The sequence below is a fragment of the Propithecus coquereli genome, unplaced genomic scaffold (assembly GCF_000956105.1).
Source record: "Propithecus coquereli isolate 6110/MARCELLA unplaced genomic scaffold, Pcoq_1.0 Scaffold355, whole genome shotgun sequence".
Taxonomy (NCBI): domain Eukaryota; kingdom Metazoa; phylum Chordata; class Mammalia; order Primates; family Indriidae; genus Propithecus; species Propithecus coquereli.
The window spans coordinates 786,665-810,220 of NW_012149230.1; the positions used below are offsets into that span (position 1 = coordinate 786,665).

At 43.7% G+C, this 23,556-nt stretch overlaps 1 protein-coding gene across 1 annotated transcript in view; it reads left to right on the top strand.

The window, feature by feature from the left end:
- TEKT3 (tektin 3) overlaps nucleotides 1–20,297 on the top strand; it is a 36,769-nt gene extending 16,472 nt beyond the window's left edge. The window contains exons 4-8 of the mRNA XM_012651403.1: nucleotides 2,021–2,091; nucleotides 5,777–5,920; nucleotides 8,273–8,495; nucleotides 11,625–11,779; nucleotides 19,957–20,297. Coding sequence (XP_012506857.1) covers nucleotides 2,021–2,091; nucleotides 5,777–5,920; nucleotides 8,273–8,495; nucleotides 11,625–11,779; nucleotides 19,957–20,173 — 810 coding nt within the window. The 3' untranslated portion in view covers nucleotides 20,174–20,297. The remainder of the gene's footprint in view (nucleotides 1–2,020; nucleotides 2,092–5,776; nucleotides 5,921–8,272; nucleotides 8,496–11,624; nucleotides 11,780–19,956) is intronic.
- The last annotated feature ends 3,259 nt before the right edge of the window (nucleotides 20,298–23,556 follow it).

Below are 23,556 nucleotides of genomic sequence, written 5' to 3' on the forward strand. Positions count from 1 at the left end.
TTAGCATATGTTTTACTTTTTTACCCAATTTTTAGAATAACTAAATGTGCATTAGCGAAGAAACAAAGTAGCATTAAAAGCTCTATTTTTGGAAAACACGGGTGCAATGAAATACGTTCTCATGAATTCTTTGACTGCTACAGTCAATCAGTGATATTCAACAAATTCTTACACAACAGCTTCCGTTGGGGAATGAATCATGGTACCATGCTCTTAGCACTCCCGGACCACACTAACTCTTTGGACTTCGGGGCCAAATGAACCTGCAGAGTCATCCCCCATGCAGCCTGGCCTGGCTTCTTGTCATGATGCAGGCTGGGACTGCTGCTCAGAACTCAGGCTGAGGCTCTGGGGCTGGCCCTAGTTGGCCAGTTTCCTTCCCACAAGGGGCTTTTCCTTCCTTCATGTAGCAGAAGCAAAAACAAAAACACTCCAGTTTCAGAGGTTTGTTGAGAATGTGCAAGCGATGGGTTCCGGAGATGTCAGACCTGCTGCTGGAGAGACATTTCAGCATTTCAGCCCAGTGCAGCCCAGGAGGGTTCTGCTCTGAGCCAGGATTGAATGAAACCTGCAACCAGCACAGAAGGAGCATTCAGGTGGGCCCTGCCATCCTCACCTAGGTTTCTGCCTCAAGCAGGTGGTGGGACCGGAGCCTTCTTATGACCAGCCGACGTGTCGGAGAGGGCAGCTGATCGATCATCTCTCACAGACTCAGGAGCAAAGGCTGTGAATGCACATCTCTAATGAAAGCAAACACTTCTGCTTACCGAATCAGGAATAAGTGTGAATACGGGAATATTTGATGATGATTCCATCATTAGAAAGCATTGTATAGAGAGATGGAGTGCCTGTGCCATCTGTGATATTCACCTTTCCTTAGATTCAATCCAGACTCGCAGTTTGATTTTCAAAGTCTGATTTGAGTAGTCTGTTCCACCTGTTGGATCGTGGCAGTTTACCCACTTTCCTCAAACCTAAAAAGACTCAGCTAACACGGATAAATAGACCCCCCTATAAAGCCTTAACCTGCTGGGAGCAACATCTGGGTTTCACAGTGACATCCAAGTAATCAGTTCATAGCCATCATTCAGGGCTGTACTTGCCAAAATTTTGGACAAAGGTACACTCTGTGGTGGTGCCTAAATATCGACTTGAGGTTCATGACAGTATTGTTTAATGTCATGGGAAAATGTTCACATTTAAAATGCTACAAAACAGTATGTATAGTGTGATCACTTTTTGCCTAAGAAAATGATAACAATGATTATGTGCACTTTTTAAATATCTTCTTGGTGCTATTTTGAGTTCCTAAACTTTCTAACGCGAATAGGAATTTCAAAGAGAAATAAATGTTGATTTAAAAATTTCTGATACAACACATGCTATGTAATAGTGCACCCATCCTAGCAGCATCAAAAGGTCAAATGTGTGGTCCAGTGGTGAGGCCTGGCTAGCACAGTGTTTGTACGTGGATGGGCTCAGGCTGCAGAACACAAACAGAACAGGGGGCGGGTGCTGACCTCCCATGGTGGAAGTCAGCCTCCATGTTTGAATTTGAACCGACGAGCTGTCTGTTGGAGGGTACATGCCCTGCCAGAGACAAGCTCCTTTGGCTGCTCTTTTTCTCCCTCATTTACTTAGTCTTGGAAGGATACCTATTGTAGAAGAATCCATGCATTTAAATTCAATTTGCACATTACCAGAATTTTAGTCCTTTTTTTTTTTTTTTTACTGTTTTAAGGACAAAGATAAAAAAAGAGAAAACTCCTAAAATTTTAACCATGTTCAAACTTATTCCATAATATATTAATAATTTCCCTATAGCATCTCAGTCTAATGTTTAGATTGTAATATCATGGGACATACAGATAAATAACGGATGTAAAATTGTTGTCTTGTTTAAATTCACAGTTTCTAAGAAACAAAGTTTTCCTTCATTGATGTTTTGTTACATTGCTGACTTTGGATGTTATGCTCAATAATGAAAACATTAATATGCATTTTTTTTTCAATTGAATAGGAAGTTGATACTATTCTGTGTTGCCAAGAAAGAATGAGGCTACATTTGGATAAGGCTATTGCCCAACTTGCGTAAGAGATTTACCTGTCTATATGATCTAAAATCCATCATTGAACTATACTTTCATGCCTTCTGTGCAAATTTCACTTAGCTTCTCATAAAGATGCACACACACATACACACACATATTTTTATTCAAAGGTTAAGATGAGTCCTTGGAGTGCTTGCTTTAAATTGTAATTTAAAGAAATAATTCTGAGATGCTGTGGAAAGGATTTATGCCCTCAGGTGGGGAATGGATAAGATTTCTTTTAACTCAGAAGACTTTTATCCTTTGATAAGAGATTGACTCGTATATGTTCAGCCCTCGCAGTTGGAAAAGAATGAGTTGCGGCTCACTTATGTGTTTATTTTCCACACCTTCTTAAAGACCAGCCTCCCTCGATCGCACCATTGCAGCGGTCCCTGCATCCCATTGCACTGTAATTGTTTATCCATCCCGTTCCCCTCCAGGATGCAAATTCCTTGAGAGCACTGGCTCTCTTTCCTTGCAGTAGTAAGTACCTAATATTTATGGCAGTGGTAGTTGGTGGTAGGGGCAGGGAGAGGAAGAATAATAAGCAAAGGAAGGTCTTTAGCAATCACAACAGCTGTCAGCATAAAAAAAAGTACTGGCTAAGCCTGTTGCCTAACATGAACAGAAAGATCAATGTTCATTTGATTACGGTCTAGAACGAAGGAATATCAAATATGCCATCCAAAAGAAAAGATGCTTATGCTTACACTAATGTTGTCAGAGGCAGCTGGGATGCCCCCAAAGGAATGAGTGTCACAGAAGTGTCAGCACTGCTCACTTAGTTTGCCTACCCTGAGCATCAAGGTCAACACTGCAAAGGTTAGTGAGGTTCATACTCCGGGATGCTCTGAGCTGTGGTTAGAAGTGTTCACTCAGACATCGGTGAGGACAGGCAGATGGTCAGCTGTGGATGACTGTCTGGTTTGGTTGATTGTACAGTTATACAAGGCAATGCAGTTCTGATAGTAACTTCTGGCTTCTGCTCCACAGGAATTGCAGAAACACAGTTTAGGGTGGTTCAGAGAATTGTTTCTGTTCTGTTTTCTCTGGTCCAGTTCCTAATCCTCATTTTATTTCATAATCTAAATCTGCTGCCGATCTTTTGTGTCCTTGGCTCTTCTTGGCCTGGATTGTTCCATCCTGGAACAGCCACATCCTCATATTAGTCCCCACGGCAAATGGCCTCATTACTGGCTGTACTGCAGGCTTCTGCAGGAAGTTCTATCTGTGTGCGTGCTCTTGCACTGTGTGTGTGCACTCTCACTGTGTGTGTGTGTGTGTGTGTGTGCTCTCGCACTGTGTGTACTCTCACTGTGTGTGTGCTCTCGCACTGTGTGTGCTCTCACTGTGTGTGTGCTCTCGCACTGTGTGTGCTCTTGCACTGTTTGTATGTGCACTGGCTCTGTGTGTGTGTGCTCTTGCACTGTGTGTGTACTCTCACCGTGTGTGTGCTCTTGCACTGTGTGTGCACTCACACTGTCTGTGTGTGCTCTTGCGTGTGCTCTTTGTGGGTGATCCTTTAAGGAGCTTGGTTTTCCTTTAATACACAGTGAGCAAAGATACCTTGTTTCCTGAGATGGCTTCTCCAGGATTCACAAGGAGCCACTGTGCTCTGTCCAGCAAAGGTGACAGGGAGAGAGTTTTTCAACTCCACTTGTTTTAGAAGGAACAATGAAGCCCTCAGTTTGGATCCCATCTGAAAAGAGAGTCTTATTAGGCACCAACATGGCAGCCAAGGTTCTTCCAGGCTTGGGCTGTAAGGCAGGCTGGGGGGGGTGCTGCCTCACACACCTTCCCCCGGGACCCTGAGGCCAGGTCAGGGGGTGTCAGTCCAATAGGGGAAGCTTGTGGGACATCTTGGTTCCAGACCACAAAGGAGAAGGGCTTTCTAGTCTGAGACTTTCAACATAATCACCTACGGCAAGAGACTGGGCACGAAGGAGCCAGGGAGGCAGCTTTTCCATTTCCCATCCTGTGCACATGTATACTGTTCAAGAATTCACAAAATGCAGACCACTTGCATGGGGCTACCCTCCTTTCCACTTTACAAATAAAAAAATTTAGCTCTGACAGGTCAAGAGATTTGCTGGAAGGCACAGGCTGAGTTGAAGGGAACCTGCAGGGAGAATTAGCTCATCCAGTTTAATGCCATCTTTCCTGAGTGGCTCCAGTCTGCCAAGACCATTTTTGGGTGCCAAGAAGACAGAAATGATTAAGGTCATTCAGTTATCCTGCTTTGCCAAATACTATTTTTATGCTAATGACTCCCAACTTTACTTCTAGCCTAGAACTCTCTCCGCAATTCCGGCAACCTCCTTGGTACCTCCCTGTGGATGGTCAGTGAACACTCAATGCTAACTGCCTCCCCTCCCACAGCCTCCCCCTCGGTGGGTGGAATCCCGATATTCCAATGACTCTACTTAAGCTCTTTTTCCTCCCATCTGATAGGGGAGTCTCTGGGTCTATCTTTAAACCACATCCAGACTCTGCACACTTCCTACCTCCTTGATTACCCCTGGTCCAAGCTGCCATCACCTCTCACCCGAGTGACCTCAGTGGCCTCCAATGGGCCTCCCTGCCCCCTGCAGCCTGTTCTGAGCCCAGCACCGAATGATCCTTTTAAATTGTAACTCAATGGTCTCCAATTTTACTTGGAGGAAAATCTGACTCCTTCCAGTGTCCAACAGGGCCCTGCATAACCCAATCCCCCACTTCTCAAGCCTTTGCTGAATGTCACCTGGGGAGACCTAGCCTTGGCCATCCTATTTAAAATCATCATTCACACTTCTGGACCCTTTTTCGCCTGTTCATTATAAGTGCTGTCTGTCTGTCTCCTCCCAGTGGAATGCAAGCTCCTTAGCAAAGAGATGTTTGTTTTGTCCTTTGATGCATCCCAGGTTCACAGAACAGTGCCTGGCACATAGGAGACATTCAATAATTGTTTGTCACATGAACTATTCTGTGAGTGAAGATGGGGCTCACCTGTCACCCATGCCTGCCCTGGAGCATGTCTCTTTGGTAGTGAGCTTCAGGTTCCCTCTCTGCCTGGCAGGGCAGGCAAGACCATGCATCTCAGAGCTCAGCAAGGCTTCTTCCTTCCAGCAGGGTGGCTACGAGAGGGCATGGGTCTGGGTGGGCCACCGATTCCCAATCTATTGTCAAGCATTCTGGCACTCCTGGCCTGGAGGTAATTTTGACCCTTGGTTTATAGCTCCTGGCAAACTTCTCAGCCCTAGCATGACCACAGACCAAGGTCACCAATGGATAGAGGGAGGCTCGGCTATAAAAGTCTCAAAATTTCTTGGGGAATTGTGCTGAAAGAAAGGACAGATTACTTTGAACCAGCATCCTTTCTGGAAGAGTCCGTGTGTGTTAGGAAGATGGGCCCCAGCCGGGGCTCCAGATCCCCAACTGCTGTTTGTCTACACCTCCCCTCCCACTCGCACCCCAGCCCATGGAAGGGGAGGTGTGCACAGGGCAGCAGCAGGGTTCTAATGACTCGAATGTACGGACACCTCCAGATATTGCTCCTTTTGACTGAGAAATTGAGCGTCGTGTGAAGGGTCAGAGATTCCCAGAGCAGTGAGAGAGGGTCCCAACATAAAAGGGTGATCGCGCATCCTCGTAGGAAATTGTTATGCGAGTGTGAAGCTCCACATCCCCTCTCCGTGTTGTTGCAGAGCCGACAGAGCTTCCCAGCACGAGCTGGAGAAAGACCTGAGTGATAAACAGACGGCTCACCGGATCGACGACAAATGCCACCACCTGCGCAACACTTCGGAAGGTGTCAGCTTCTTCCGCGGAGTGGAGAGGGTTGATGCGACGTAAGTCAGCACGCACCACGTCTATGATTTTGATGGCATTTAATTCTTTCTCCCGCCTTTCCAAAGGACATAGCTTACAGGTTAAAACGGAAAGTGTGGTATGACGTCAGAAGGTGAGGGACACCTGGGTTTGGACACGTCTTCAATAAATAAGCAAGTTCTGTGGTCAGGCCTTGACAATTGCATCCTACAATCTTTTGTAAAAGGATATTTGTTGTTTATTTTTCTAACTATAAAAATAACCCTACTTGATGCAGTAAATGTAGAAAAACACAGACAAGCACAAAGAAAATCACATGTTGCCAGTGTACAGGATGCCATGCGCTCTGTGGGAGGAGGGCAGAAGACAGCCTGATGCCATTCTCACCTCTACTTGCTCAAAGAAACCCATTGGTGGTTTCTTTGCCAGTCCCCTGGATGCAGTCTTGGGCAGGGTCCACAGTCTTTGCCAGCCACTCCCTTTAAAAAAGACAACTCGATTGAGGTGAAATTCACATACAGTAAAATGTACCCAGTTTAAATGTACATTTCTGCAGGGTTTGACAAATGCGTATGCCTGTGTAATCACAACCACAGTTGAGATACAGAGTATTCTTTTTTTTTTTTTGAGACAGAGTCTCACTTTGTTGCCCGGGCTAGAGTGCCGTGGCGTCAGCCTAGCTCACAGCAACCTCAAACTCGTGGGCTCAAATGATCCTCCTGCCTCAGCCTCCCGAGTAGCTGGGACTACAGGCATGCACCACCATGCCTGGCTAATTTTTTCTATATATTTTTAGCTGTCCAATTAATTTCTTTCTATTTTTGGTAGAGACGGGGTCTCGCTCTTGCTCAGGGTGGTCTCAAACTGCTAAGCTGAAACGATCCACCCGCCTCGGCCTCCCAGAGTGCCAGGATTACAGGCGTGAGCCACCATGCCCGGCCAGAGATACAGAGTATTTTTATCAAAAAATTCTCTGTCCTCCTTCTGACACTCATGTCCCCTCCCACTTTTAAAGTGACTCCCGAGTAGATTCTCTCCTGCAGGGCTGCTTACCTGGAAGGCAGCCTCCTCCCATGGCTCTCCTGTGAGAAGCACAGTGCCAGCTACCAACTTGGACTTTTAGATTCTTTAGGTGTGAATCTGATTCAGGCCCTGTGTCCTAAGTGGTTCCCATGAAATGTCTCTTACTTGGCTTGAGGTGAACTGGAAGCGTTTTCTTCTCCTCCTTGGAGGATGGGAGGTGGGCTGGGATCAAACCACACACTTAGACCATTTAGCCCTTTAAAAGGCCTCCTCTGTTTCCAGCATGAATTCTTAACCGTCTCTTATGGACTGTCAGGGTACAGAGCATCTATGACAGTGTTTTGGTCACCAGGGCCTGAGCTAACACCTCTAGTCAACAGTAAGAGTCTCAGTTAATATCGTCTACCAACAAGCAAACAGATGTCCCCTGCAAGCCTACCGCCTAGAAACTCCCAAAGTTAATTAACAAGTTGCCACTACTCCTTCCAACATTCTTCCACAATACAGACTTGTATTTTTAAATACAATACTTCTTCCACAGATACAGACTTGTATTTTTAAATAATAGTATTACACACACATTGTTTGTATAGCCTGTCTAATTTTCCCTAACACTGTGAATATTCTTCTATAAGTTTGCATGCGTTACATGGGTTCTTTTTGAATGTACCATAATTAACTTTTTGTTTACTTTTGAACGTTTAAGTTGTTTCTAATTTTTCAGAGATTGGCATAAATATTGCTGAAATGAATATCCTTACATCTGTAATATATCTTTGGGAACATTATTTCCTTAGAATAAATTTCTAGAAGTGGCATTTCTGGGTTCTGTTGCCTTTTTACCCTCTAGCAAGGTTGTACCAATTCCATGTTCTCACCTACAGGATATGAATCTTTTCCTAAACATGCTTGTCAGCACTGCAGATTATCATTCTCTTTACTCTTTGCTGTTCTGATAAAAGGTTCTTAACATGTTTTTGTTTTCATTAGTACTTCTTTGATTACTCCTGAGGTTGAATATTTCTTCATATGCTTATTGTTTGGGCTGGTGTGACACATTTGCAATGAGCACAACCATGCTCTTCATTAGTCCTTCCCACGAACCCTCCCCCCAAAACTGGCAGAAGAGTTAGTTTATGCTTTGGATTTATAGGAAATTGGTTAGCAGTAAAATAAGAAACAATTAAGAAAACCTTAAAATAAGCTTTGCTCTGATATTTACATTTTATGCAATGAAACTAGGATCAGTGACTTGGGGGTTTCTCTTTCACAGGATAAACGGTTGCCTAGTGACTGTCCAGGGTGATTCATCATTGTCACCATTGTCTGGCTCTACTTCCTTTTTTCAGGATCTCAGTGCCTGAGTCGTGGGCCAAATTTACAGATGATAATATTCTCCGCTCCCAGAGTGAACGGGCTGCCTCTGCAAAGTTAAGAGACGACACGGAAAACCTCTTGGTTGTGACTGCCAATGAGATGTGGAATCAGTTCAACAAAGTGAACTTGGCTTTCACCAATCGCATTGCTGAGACTGCAGATGCTAAGAATAAGATTCAGATTCACTTAGCCAAGGTAAATCAACCACCAGTGGTGCCTCTTAGCTGACCTGGACAGAGCAGGCTGCTCTGGGACCACAAATCTCTCCCCACTCCTAGAGAGACACTGTAAGGCACATGACCTCCTGGCCATACAGAGCAAGAAAAATTAAAAACAGTACAAAGCATGCCATTTATTACAGCTAGGTAGCCAGGTGTCAAAATGAAATCGGAATCCACTGGTGTTTGGAACACAAAGAAGGCACTATGTAATGAAAGGTTTTTAGTCTTTAATAGAAACAAAAATATTATTATTAAAGTTTAATGAACCACTGTATATAACTAGGAAGTAAATTTATTATGAGAACATATGGTAGGAATGTTTTCTGTTAAATTATTTCAGACCCTTTTCCTGGAATACAAAACCAAATACAGGAAACTATTAGGTAGTTCAAAGTGTTGCTGATATTGAAATTTTTTGAGTGCTCTACACATAATAGTGTTACAATGACAGTGAAATGAAGGATTCAAGCAGAATCCATGTTTCAAGATAAATAAGGAACTCTTCCTTAGTATCAGTCTTGTGGCTCTTACTATTTCTGTGGATTATACTGCCGGTGGCTTGTTGTTTCTTATGTTTGAGAACCTTACACCACCAGCCATGTTGCTCTAAGATGGTGTTGCCCAGTTGAGGGCACCATGTCTCCCAGGCCACAGTGATGCACCCTTCCTTTTCATGGTGTCTTCTTTAAGCAACAAATATTAGTTAAGCCAGACAGTGTGCTACATGCTGTAAAGGGCAGAGAGAGAAATGTAAAATGTAGTTTTTGTTCCCAGGAAGCTTATATTTGTGGAGAAGAGTTGCTTGCTTGCATGTGAAAAGCTCATGAACAATTCATACCAACAGAAAACTGCAAATTATGATTGCCAAATAACAAATACAGGAAGTGTTTTTAGGGTTTGGTGGGAGAAGTGAACATTCCAGGTAAGACAGCATCTTGAACACAAAGCCTTGAAGGTAGCAAACCAGAGGCTGAGCTCAGGTCTGTACACAGAAGGATGTGTGGCTGGTGTGGATGGTTTATGTCCTGGGAGAGAAATTTGGACACGTAGGTTGGATACAGGTGTAGAAGACAGTGATGGGGGGTTAATGGGGTTAGATGCCATCCTTTGGGCAGTAAGAAGCCATTCTAAAGGCCTTTTAGGAGGCTGATGTGATAAAGTTCCTTTTTCAACAATTTTTTATTTACTAAAGTGTTAGTTTTCTATGGCTGCCAAAACACAAAGCGCCACAAAATTAATTCACAGTTCTGGAGGCCGAAAATCTGGGATCAAGGCGTTGGCAGGGTTGGTTTCCTCTGATGCCTCTCCTCCCTGTGTTTTTGTATTGTCTTCCCTCTGTGTGTTTCTGTCCAAATTTCCTCCGCTTGTAAAGACACCAGTTATGTTGGATCAGGACCCACCCTAATGACCTCATTTTACCTTAATCACCTCTGCAGAGACCCTATCTCCAAATGTGGTCACATTCTGAGGTAGTAGGGGTTAGAACTTCAACATATGAATTTTTGGAGGAGGGGGCATGATTCAGCCCATAACAAGTACACTCAGGGCTCTGTGCTAGGCCTTGGGGGGTGTGGACACGTGAATGTCGCACTGACCCTGCCTTCACGTGTCTTAAAATGAGACAAGACATGCACATAGGAAATGGCAAGTTGCAATCAGAAAGGTGCAGAAAGAACCCTTTGGAAACACTGATAAAATGTTAATATCCTCTAACAGGAGGAGCAGTTGTTTCCGTAGGCAAGAGACAGGGATGAATTCCTGGGTTGGGTAGCATCTGAAGAAGGCCTTGGGGGTAGGATCAGTGTAATAATTTTCAGTGGGTCGTTGAAAGCTTGACAGAGAGGTCAAAGCTTAAGTGACAGATTTAAGAGTGCCTGGATTACATAAGTGAGTGCTAAATCTGTGTGGTTACATGAGGTCTCTGTAGCAGAGAAAGGATGTAGCAGAGAAGTTGCCCAAGGATAAAACCTTACCCTGGAGGTGAATGAGCAGTAGTTAGAAAGGCAAGGAGTTAGGACAGCAGGTGGCCAGAGGAAACAAGCAAGTGGAGGGTTTCAAGGAGAGGGCCTCCACGTGGGCTTCGAGAGTGCAGTTCCATGAGAGCAACTAGGGCCAGAGACAGAATACGGGGCCACCGGGAGACTGGTGGGTGGGAAGTGGACGGATGGGCGCAGCCATGGCAAGTACATCTGGCGGTTGACATGGGAGAGGGATTGGAGAGGACCCAGTTGGGACTGGATGAGTGAGTGAGTGGTAGTAAAAGCATGAGGTTTAAAAAAAATTTGGCGATATTTGGGCGTGTCTCCAGGCCCCAGAAAAGGAACTAAGGAAGAGGGACAGTAACAGGAGGACGTGGCAATGGGAGTGCAGAGATCAAGGTCCTGGGAGAAGGAGGGGTTTCCGAGCGTGGGACAGGGACTCTCTCTGCAGAGGAGGAAGAGGAGGAGGAACCAGGGCGGGATCCATGTTTATGCAATTTACAGGGAGCCTCTTTCACAAAAAAAGAATACAAACGCAGGAACACAAAACTGCTGGTGCTCCTCCCTTCCAAGTGAGGGCCCCTGAAGCTTAAACCTGATGAGCTCCAGGGTAGTTCTTCCACTAGGGGAAGACAATTCTCTCTCTCTTTTTTTTTACTGACATACCAAAAGAAAATTTATTTATTTTTATTTTTTTTTATTTCTGGGGGTGGGTAAACTGAAAACTCTCTTAAGTTGGTAGGAAGAGAGAGCCAGAGATAGAGAAGCAAGGACATGCTGAGGTGAGGGGAGAGGTCGGGCGCTCTGATTTGTAGCATCTGCCAATTTCTGTGGTGTAAATTCTCCCACCCTGGCCGATTTCAAGCTACCAACGTGAGGCCACCGAACCCAGAGCTGGGGAGAGAGGTGTGCCGTCAGCTCTTCGGAGCGGGTCTGTGCCAGCTGCAGCACGACACTGCGGTGCCCTGGGGCAGGGCTGGGAAGGAACAAGGCTGTCAGTGAGTGACGTCCTCATCCGGGAGGGCCAGGCCTGTGCTGGCACCTGATGGGCAGGCAAGAGGTGAGATGCAGGTTACCGAAGGGACAGCACCAAAGCCGCAGGCAATTGCTTCTCTTTGTCACAGACCCTGCAGGAGATTTTCCAGACTGAAATGACCATAGAATCCATCAAGAAGGCCATCAAGGACAAGACTGCCTTCCTGAAGGTGGCTCAGACCAGACTGGACGAGCGTACGAGGAGGCCAAACGTAGAGCTCTGCCGAGACACGGCTCAGCTGCGGTAAGGTGGGCGGCTCAGGGGGAGGGGAGCGCCCGGGCTCGTCTGGCTCATCTGCCAGCCTGACTGTGGCTCTGGGCTCTTCCTAGAGATGCTCTCTGCCAGCACACAGCATGTGGGGAGCCTTCTTTGAAAGTGCTAGCAATGGGTATGAGTTTCAGTTTGGGATGATGACAAAGTCCTGGAAAGGGATGGTGGCGAAGGCTGCACAACAGCGTGAAGGTGTTAGTAGTTAACGCCACTGACCTGCACACTTAGCAAAGGTTAAAGTGTAAATTTTATGTTACAGCTATTTTACCATAAATCTTAAAGAAAGGAAAGGATATCAACACCATACAATAAAAGTGTTATTAAACATTTGGCTCATTCGGTGAGGCCAAGGTGGTGTTTGGGTTGCCTTGCCGTTCCTTGGCGTCTCTGGTTCCCAGAACTCCTCTCTGCAAGCAGCAGAGTTTGTGGCTTCCGTGTGTGTCTCCAGGTGGGGCCTCGATGGGAAAGGGACTTTCCGTACAACTACACTGCCCCCTGCGCTCGTTCTTCTCTGTGGCTTCTCCTGGCGGTTGGTTATCTGCTCTTGTCCTTGAGGCCACCCCCTTGACCCCCTGAGACGCCCGAGGGCCTCATTTCAGCTCATTTCAGCGTGTTTTGTTCTCAGTGGAAATCAAAACCAGCTGGTTTTCATCAAGTGCAGCTCCCACATACACTCACAGGAGGAATCTAACGCCACAGTTTATCTACTAAGCACCGCATGATATTGTCATTATAACTTTGAAGATTTCTTTTAGGATGCGCTGCTAAGGAACTGGCCAAGATCCCCCTGCCAACCGCTGCCACGTTCTGGCTTCATTTCCAATTTCCCAATACCTGACGCTCTGGCTGTGCTTTCTGGGTTTTGTCAGTGCTATTCTTAGGTCATGAAATGCTCTGCACAGAAGTGAATCAAGGTGACAGCAGCTGGAGGAACCAAGGGGCAGTGTGTGAACTCCGCAGCCTTTCTGGTGTGGTAGGGAGAGACTGCTCGCCTTGTCTTCTACCTGGTTTCATGATAGGACTCCCTGAGCATCTTGAAGGATTTATTCTAAGGTTAAGACTTCTGTGGGCTCCACCAAAGAAACAAGTGGGGGTTTGAAACTGTGGATTTCCTGGAGCAGAAGGAAGGGGAGGTCCTTGTGAGGCCAAGAATTATGATAATAATAAAGACAATGACAGTGATGGTGATAATAAAAGCAGGAGTAGTAATAGCTGCTACCATGTCTTCTTGTTGTTGTTGTTGTTGTTTTCCTGAGACACAGGGTCTTGCTCTGTTGCCCAGACTGGGGTGCAGTGGTGTGATCATAGCTCACTGCAGCCTCAAAGTCCTGGGCTCAAGCAATCCTCCTGACTCAGCCTCCCTAGTAGCTAGGACTACAGGTGCATACCACCACCATGACTGGCTAATTTTTAAAAAATTATTTTTTCTGTAGAGATGGGGTCTTTCTGTGTTGCCCAGGCTGATCTCAAAACTCTTGGCCTTATAAGCAGTCCTCTTAACTCAGCCTCCCAAAGTGCTGAGGTTATAGGCATAAGCCACTGCACCTTGCCATTTCGTGATCTTACTCTGTGCTGGGCTCTGTCCTACGCACTTTATAGTATCTCATATATATAAGTGAGGAAACTGAGGCAGGAGTGGGTTGAGTGGCTCGGCCCAGGTCACACCTGGTGGTAAGAGAGAGCCACGGTTTGAATCCTTGCTGTCTCACCACAGAGCTCTCTTCCACCGACCCAACTATCCGCTTCTGATTCTGCTGTCTTTTACGTTGCATGACGCTTTACCACTGCCATGCTCCTGATCCTACTTGTCCTCCTTGGGGCCCATGTGAGGTGAGTTGGCAGAGTAAGGGCTGCATTCTCATCTCTCTCGCATGAAGCATGAAACTGAGGTTCACGGAGGACATCATCATTACAAAACACCCTGCGTGGATAACACACATGTTGTCTGTGTTGGGTGCTATGAAGCATGCTTTAGAATGTTTAAAAACGGCCTTCATTTCCCGGATTAACTGCATTTCTCTTAGTGGAACTGTTGTCTAGGCCATATCTACATAGGAGGTCACCCAGACTGCATGTTTCTCAAAGTGGGATCCATAGAGCCCCTCTGGAGATGCAGCTCACTGTTTAAGGTTAGGCTGTGCTCTACTCCAGAGGCTAGACGGCCCCCTGGGTAGCCAACTGAGGTGTCTCTCTGCTTCAGAAGAAGCCAGCAGTGAGAGCACAGCCATTTGGCCCCTTAGAATTAGATGATGAATTGTGATTTTATGCAAATATTATTAGGAGAAGCTGAGTTGACATTTTCATTCTCCAAAAATTTCTGCAGAGTCATCAAAAGTAGAGATGGGAACGCATAAATTGTTCAGGCTGCCATTAAACAAACACAATGTTGCTTTTTAAAAGGGATTTGAGTAGTGGTCTGATATGACTTTAGAGTTATCAAACAATGAGGCATTCACAGCTGCTTCTGAGAAGCTGAATGACTTTTACTCTTTTTTTCCCTTTCCTGGCTAAACAGAGATTGCTTTTCTTGTACTTCCTGTCGACTTCATACTATGTCTATTTCCTCTGCTCCTTTATTGACTTTAGGACAAAACCTACTTTTGTTTCTGTCAAGATTTCTTATTAAAATATCCTGGCCAAAAATATTTAGGATTATTATTGGGGGAGGGGATTATTTTCCTTCTTAAATGGATCATTCTGAATGCAACCCTTTGGATGCCTAGATTAAGAAAAAATAAAGATCATAAACTCAGGGGAGTGAGAACTGAGAAAAATTGCTGTTTTCCTTTCAAAACTTTTATTTTCATTTAAAGTGTTCTAAACGGGTTCTTTCAAAAGTGATTCTAAACATTCTTGGCATCTTTGGTGGCAGGCCAGACCAGCCTCTGCTTTACTTAAATAATCTTGATACTTAAAAAAAAAGAAATAACTGTGGTAGCTTTATTTGTATTTGAATGTAAAATGTTTTTCAGTTCTGTAATTCCAAAAGAAATGAGTAGCTTCAGCAGAATAGCTCCCTGCAATCAACCAAGAACAAGGAAACTAGGAGTTAAATGCGGCCTTGGGAATGGTGAGAAATATATTTCCAACAGCTAAAGTTGAGGGAGGTGTGGTGTTCCTTACCCACGTTCATGCAGCGGTGTAGAAACAAGGGCTCTCACCGCCTGCGTTCTGTGTATCTTGAATTCCTATTTTTAAACATTGATATTTTAACGTGTATATTTTCAAGCGCTCTTTCCCAGATAAATTTTCCACCAGACTAGTATTTGGCTGCAAGGAAGAAAGACTCATATATCATCCTGCTCTGTTTCCTACGTTGGGGTTCAGGGTTTCTTCTAAAGCCGGTGAGGGTGGGAGGCGAGAAGCAGGCCCGGCGTGATTATAAACAACATGCTGTCAGAAAACTCATTACCAGACATCTGCAGCAGCCTCACTGGAGATCTGTTTCTTTGCTAGTGATATTTTATATCCTGGGATCTTTAAAAAGGGCTTTCTTTTTGATCCAACTTGATCTAAACAACAACCAAAAAATATGCTTTCAGAAGATGAGTTCTCAGATTTTGTGTTTACTACCCCCAGACCAAGTGAAACTTCAGCACTTAAGTTTTAATTCCTTCCCTCCCCACCGGAAGGGAGAAAGCAGTAGTTTGTAAGATGAAAGGAGAGCACAGTGTGGATATGTTCCAGCCGCCTGGTGTTGCTCCACTGAGCCTGCATGGGGGCTTTACCGGCACTTTGCTCCTCTCAGGCCGTCTGCAGGTGGCTTAGGAGCAGATTGCGCTGGGCTCCTTCCTGCCTTTGCTTCCTTTTTATCCGCTTGGGTCTGATTCATATTCTCGGTAGGTCCTGTGGACTCAGATCTTGGCAGCTCCCCAGCTCCCAGGACCACCTCCTTCACCTAGGGCACGGAAGTTGGTCTTCCTCAACAAGTACGTTTTGCACACCTGTATTTTTTGTAGGAGGGACTGCAGACACAACCCTGAGCAAGGCTGCCTCTGGTGGACTCTGCTTCTGTGGGGTTGGTAGTCTGCAGGGCAGACGCAGTGAGCAGGCAGTCACACGCACCTGAGCGCTACAGAGGGCTTGGTCCTCTTGGAACGCACAACATCAGGCAGCAGCTAGCCCACAGTTGAGGGAAGGACTTCCTACAGAAGGGTCAGTTCCCCGGGATTTGAGGATGGCATAAATCAGAGGGATGAAATGCAGGTTAAGAGCATTCTGAGCTGAGGGGACAGCAAGAGTGACAGCCTTGAGGTCAGAGAAGGTGCAAGCACATCAAAGGACGTGTCTGCAGAGCAGAGAGGGGAGAGCTCAATGGTGTGTGGTGTGGCCCTTTGGAAGACAGGATAACAGGATTTTATGATTTAGGGATGTAGGGACAGGAGGAAGGGGGCGGGGTCCACGGTGATCAGAAGGTTTCTGATTGCAACATCTGCAGGGTGATGTCATCATCTCCTGAGACGGGACGCGCAGGTGGCCTCGGGAGGCAGTGCTTGCCAGCCTCAGAGCCCTGGGCCAGCCGCTGGCCAGTGTGTCCACTTGCAAGGGTGAGCAAGGAGGTGGGCACAGCAGTCTGGTCCCGAGGAGTTTGCAAGCTGTCTTCATCTGAGTGCTGAGCTCTCCGAGCGAGACGTGGAGACGTTTGCCCTGGTGGTGATGGTATTGAGCAGCTGGGTTCTTCATATAACCCCTGCAAAAGGTCAAAAAGAGTTAAGTCTGTCAAAATTATGTCTACTTTTCGAAAAATATTTATTTATTTTCTTTTTGGCTTTAAGAATAGTATCTGTTTGTGGTAGAAAATTTAGAAAATCTAGAAAATGAAATAAAAAATAAAGACTTGGATTCTCTCTGCCGTCCAGGGATAACCGATGGAAGCATCTGTTATATTTGCCACCAGGCATGTTAACAAAATTGTTATCATGCTGCATAGAGAGTTGTAGATCCTGACTTTTTCAGCCAACTTTATATTGTGAATTTCTTTTTCCAGGGCCAGCTATAAATTCTTTTTAAAAAATATTGCTCATATAGTGTACCTCATCATTAGACATTAATATTGTTTCCTTTTGTTCTCCCATAATACTACTCAGTAGTAGATGAAGGAATATTCCTTTTTACCTTTAGGTCAAATTTTTCATCTTGTTTATTTTTTTCCTGGAAGTTTTTTTTGTTCGTTTAATTTCATGAGATAGGGATACATTCTGATTATAAAATATATTCCAATAATTCATATCTATATGGAGTACAAAAAGAGAATCTGCTTTCCTGCTATCTCCTCCCCCTACTCAACCTAAACCACAGCTGACATTTGGTGCCTCTCCTTAAAAACACTTATACTTTGTCCTATGGGGAAAGGAGAGCGTGAGGGGTTTTGAGTAGGATGCTTACAATGTACACCATCCTAACATTCCGCGAGAGCCCACTTGGTGCCTGATACAACATTGTTGTTTGTGGTAGGGCTGCCAGATTTGGCAAATTAAAACACTGGACAGCAGCTAAATTTGAAGTTCAGATAATCAATGAATAATGTTTTTGCATAAGTATATCCCAAGTATGGCATGGAATACTTACACTAAAAATACCTACGCTGAGTAAAAATATGTATACTGAATATATTTCAGTGATTAAAACGGAGGGAAATTCTGACACATGCTACAACAGGGATGAACCTTGAGGACATCATGCTAAGTGAAATAAGCCAGTCACAAAGGACAAAAGCTATAGGGTTCCCCTTACATGAGGTTCCTAGAGTAGTTAAGTTCTTAGGGACAGAGAATAGAATGATGGTTGCCAGGGGCTGGGTGTGGGGGAGAAGGGGAGATATCGTTCAATGGGTTCAGAGTTTCAGTTTTGCAACATGAAAGGAGTTTTGTGGGTGGAGGGTGGTGGTGGTCGCACAACACTGTGAATGCACTTAATGCTATGGACTGTCCACGTGAATGGTTAGCATGCTAAATTTATGTTATGTGTCTATTACCACCATTAAAAAGTGCTTATACTAAAAATTACTTGTTTATCTGAAATTCAGATTGTACTGGGCATCCTGTGCATTGTCTGGGGATGACAGATAGGAGCGAGCTGATGAGATGGGGAGTCCAGTGTGCTGATGCCGACTCCCCAGGTCTGTGCTTCTGTCCTTTCGTCTCAAGGACCTGAGAGGATGGGGACAGGAAAAGGGACCCAGCTCCTCGTTATGGGCACAGAGGCTTCAAATTTCCTTCTTAGCTTCCTGGATGAGCAGACACGGCTTCCCAGCACGTTCGGCCTGTGCCGGTGGACAGGGCAGTTCATCGACCCCCAGGGCTCGGTTTCCTAGTCTGTAAACAGGGAAGCCGGGCGTGACGACCTCTCCCCCATTCATCTTCCGGTTGCACAGTTCTGTGAAGCTATAAAATTGCTGTGGTATAATGATTTTAACATGGTCTGGATATTTTTCTATAATCACAAAATCCTTTTATACCTCCAAGAATATCTGTATCCCCATTTGTTCATTGTTACTGTTCCTTTGTATGTCTGTATATTTTAATTAATATCGTGCACCCATCATCTGCTGATAAATGAACCCCAAAGTAAAGAAAACTTTCGCTTCGCATCACTGGTTAAAACCTGATGTACTTGGAGTTGTGTTTTCCATTGAGTGGAATCAGGGCAGCAGCATGGTAATTAAAAGCAGCTCGTGGGGAGTTTCACATCAACTGTAAGGACAGTTACTTAAGCTCCTGGTACCTCTTCTGTTACATGGGGATAATCATAGTGTCTACTTCATAGTGTTGTTTTGAAGATTAAATTGATAATGTAAGGCACTTAGCATAGTATGTACACATATATGTATGGTAAAGTAGTCAATAAATGAGTCGCTATTATTATTATCATTATTATTATCTTTTTATAACCTGCCTCCTGTTTTTTCTTGAGTGCCGCATGGTCACATCCATTGGATGTTATCGGCCAAGTTGTGGATAAAAGGAGCCCTTGCTTAAGTGCTCTTTGGGAAGAGAAAGACTTTCTAAATATAAACACAATGGAAGAAACTGCAAAGGAAAAGAAAGATTTACTTTGATAAACATTGAAATATTATATCATAAACAAAATTAAAAGGCAAACAACAAATTAGGGAAAACATTTGCTGCAAGCATAACAGACCAAAAAAAATCAATATGCCCAACATTGACAGAGCACTAGGCAGAAAATGAAAATAATTGGTAATACCCCAGCAGGAAGATGAGCAAGGACAGGAGCAGTTCACAGAAGAAATGCCAAGTGGCCAACAGACATTTAGGAAAGGCCCACTAACAGTGAAAGAAATGAAAATTAAAACTATATTGATTAAAGTGATTTGAAAAGGAGATGCCAGATTTTGCCATGAAATGATACCTGTTGTTCCTTTCTGTCTTAACGAAAAATATGAGTCATGTTTTTCATCATCACAACAGGATTAGAACTGCAACTTATTTCACGGTTTGCGTAGCTGATTTCTCATATTATCATTTTAATGTTGTATTAAGTTTTGACAACAACAAATATGTTTACTCTGGGACCTCGAGGCATTACCCTGGGGCCCTGCTGGGAGGAGGGATGTTGTACTTTGAGGAGAGCCCCATTAAATGCCCCCCACCAGGATATGTTAACAGGTTGGCCTGAATTCTAGCTGCCGAAAAAAAGTTGGTGTCCCTCTCTTCCCAACTGTAAAAATAATTTTCAGTGATAAATAAATGAAAAAATATCCAGCTAAGTTTTGTTTTGATTTTTTCCATTTTTACTATTATTAAAAAATAGCGAACATTTAAACGTTTGTCCTCCTCTTCAAATATAATATTTAATATACATATACATGGACATACACGTAAATGTATGTGTGTGTCTATGAAAATTTGCTGGTGTCCCAAGAACATGCTTAGTTTGCCCTTTGGATTATGAGGTGTAGGTAGGGGACGTGGCCCTGGCGTGATATTAGAATCATACACAAGTGTTACTTCCTTTGCTACATAAAGGTGTATATAACCCGTGTGCTGCCAGGGGCTCCACGTGCCACCCAGCTCAGCAGCCACATCTCCAATAGGAACTCAGCAACTACATGTGCCCTTAATTCAGCTAGTAACAAGCTGCAGGAGTGTGACCTCTGCTAACCTATTCATGCTCATTCCTTCACGCAGTCTTGTTAACGAGGTATATGAGGTCGATGACACCATCCAGACCCTGCAGCAGCGCCTGAAGGATGCAGAGGACACTTTGCAGTCGCTGGTCCACACCAAGGCCACCCTGGAACACGACCTGGCCGTCAAAGCCAACACCCTGTACATCGACCAGGAGAAGTGCATGAGCATGCGCAAGAGCTTCCCCAACACCCTCCGGCTGGTGGGCTTCTGCTAGGGACCCCACTGAGAGCGGTTTTGAGACTCCTAAGTTAGGGCTGAACCAGGGCACCATCTGAGCATTGGAACAGAGTGCTAATATATTCACTTATTAAAGGATTGTCTTGATAGGAATGTCCCAACCTCCTGTTTTTGTTTGCCTTTTGTTTGTGCCTTCACCTTAGTTTTTTGCTATTTACTAGGCATCTGGGTTATGGGAAGGATATAAAGAAATGTAATCAGTCTAATAGAGAAAGCAAAAAAGATGGTGGGTATGATTCTTGTTGTTTTGTGTGTGATGTGAATGGGCTGGAAACGGGGACTGTATGTTCTCTTAGACGGTGGGGAATCACAAACAGGGTGGATTCCCAGCTGTGTCTCAGCAGTGGTCCCCAACCGTTTTGGCACCAGGGACCGTTTTCATGGAAGACAATTTTTCCACGGAAGGAGGGGGATGGTTTTGGGATGATTCAAGTGCATTACATTTATTGTGCACTGTCTTTCTATTATTACATTGTAATATATAATGAAATAATTATACAACTCACCATAGGTTGGGGACCCCTGCCTTAAAAGATCCACAGTGGGGCGGGGAAAAGCCCTTGGGTTTGAGATGGTTGGTGTAGTTTGGGAAAAAACAGAGGTAGAGAAATGCAGAGTGCACTTGGAACAATAGCAGGCAGATCGTTTGACTGCAGTTCATAACGCAGGGTGTATCGGAGGAAATGTAGCAGGTGGGCAGCCTGAGGAGGTGGGGCAGGGGCTTTCAACTCCAGGGTCAGGGCCAGGGCACTGTGGTCACTGCTGAGCAGGGAAATGGCTTGATGGAAGCAATGCTTGAGCAATGGCAGTCCGAACTGGAGGCACGGCAGTGGAGACAGAGAAAGATGTGCAGAACTTACGACAAGTCAGCAGGACTTGGGAGCTCTTTCCACGTGGCGCAAGGGGTCCAGGCGGACAGAGGCGTGGATGCTGGATGTGGTCCTATGGTATCTCAAAGATCACTATTTTTTTTACAGAGCTGGTTTTTTTTGTATTACAAATGAAAAACATTTGCATGACATAAATTTTGGAAAATAGAGAAAACATACACACAAACTCCTGAAAAAATCTCAAAATCATTCATTAGCACAACACCCAGAAATAATCACTGAGGTTTGTCAACAGTTCCTCATATATTCTAGTCCTTTTTGCCATGACTATATATAATATTTATTTACATAGATAGGTAACATGTAATGTTTATATCACAAAGATAAATAAATAATGTTTATATTTAAATACATAATTAATAACATATTTGGGATCATACTGCTGAGTTATAACCTTCTTTCTCCTATCCAAATATTGTACATGGATCTCCATGTCATTATTTATGTACAGCATCATTTTTTAAAACTCTCCTTTTCTATCTCCAAAGACAAATAAATGTTGCTTGTGGTTGACAATATAGACAAAAAAAAGAAGAAAATTAAAATCTTCCATATTTCTAAATTAGATATTTTAATATCATAGATTTTTATTTCTGTATTTATACACATATTTTCCTCTCAAAAAATGGAATCACACTGAATATAGTAGCTAGTACTTCTAAAGTATTTATTATGTGTCAGATAAAGTTCTCAGTGCTTCAACTCAATTTTGCTCTTTCCACCTAATAATATATTGTCTTTCCATGTCACGAAACATCACAACTTCATTTTAATGGCTTTTTAATATTTCGTGATATTGAGGTTTCAGAATTTTCTGTAACCGCTTTCCCATTGTTGGATATTTACATTGTACCTGACTCTTCTCTGTCATAAACAATGTAGCCATGATTTAATCTTACTAGCTGAATGTTGGCAAACACCTTTAATATTTTCCTTAGGATAAATTCCTAGATATGAAATTGTTGGATTAAAAGTTATGCACATTTTTAAAAAGGCTTTTGCAACGTGCTGTCGAATTGCCCTCCCGAAAGGCTGTGTTACCCTCCGCTCCCACCATCAGTGTCTGAGAGGGCCTGTCTTTCTGCATCTTTGATAACCTGTGTTATCTTTTTTACCATTGAGAATATAAAATGTACATCTTACTGTTTTAACATCTTATTGCTCTTTGGTGACTAGTGATGGAGAACAATTTCCATTAGGCATTTGTATTTCTTCTTCTGTGAATTGCCTGTTCTTGTTACATGCCTGTTCCCACCACCCTGACTATTCACTCTTTTTAAAAAATTCATTTTTTAAGCGTTCCCTGTATATAAGTCATATGATGTTTTTGTCATATATACTGAACTGATTGTTCTTTGCAGATCATTCTTGCCTTTACATTTTTGGCTATGTTTTTTTAAAGTACAGAAATAACAACGTGAAAAAGTTTTCTGTATGATTTATGCCTTTGGAGTTATGCTTGTTAAGTACTTTCTCACCCCTAGATTATTTGTCTGTAATTTCTTCCAATTCTCTTATAATTTATTAAACTACATTTAAGCATCTAGAATTATTATGAGATGGCGTAGACAATATGCTCACTTTGAATCCTTTTGGACTGGAAGCTCTGAAATGGGAAGATGAGAGTTCTCAGGGAAAGATTTTCTGTCTTTTCTCTCATATTTCTCGCTGCTTGCTCCGCCTTATCCAGTCTATTAACCCCAAACTCCATTTCTCTCTCTCTTTCTCTCTCTTTTTCTTAAAAGTATTTTAAGACCTTGGTTAGTCAGTTTCACAAATCATCTCAAAATGCCAGAAGGGTGGATGTACAGACAATAAGCTTGTACTAGGGTTATTTCTGTGGTCTCCGTATATCAATTTAGGAATCAAATTGTAGGTTTTGTCATCTTCCCTTTGCTTCTAATGAAAACAAAGATATATAAATGCCACTAAAATATTTAGCAACTAGAGTAATCAAATGTTGGTAGTGATAATTTTTAGATAATATTAAGATATTAAGAATCAACGTAAGTTCTACATATCTCTTATTTATGATGTGTTTGGGGAAAAATCTTTCTGATTTTTTCCATGAATTGCAATTTTTTTTAGGAATATATGCTTATGCGGTCCTTTTACTTAAGCATGTATTCCTGGCATTATGAGACTGTGATGGGAAGAAAATGTAGTTCAGATATAGAAAAAGGCTAGTTTTCTTGTTATTTTGGTAAACTGTGGGCAGGGCTACATTCCGCAAATAAACATCTGGTTTCTAGTCTAAAATGTTGCTGCTACTCCAGGAGGGCAAATATCCTGACGCCCCGTGAGCAGCCACAGAGAGCGGATCCTGTTTGAGAATCGCGGGGCTGCAAATACCGGCACATGACCCGGCTGTATTTACTTAGGCCCAGACTATCTTTAATATCGTGCGGCTTTAAGAAGGGCTACTGGAATGTCAAAGGCTTCCTCTCACCCAAGCAGCATTCAGATTTAG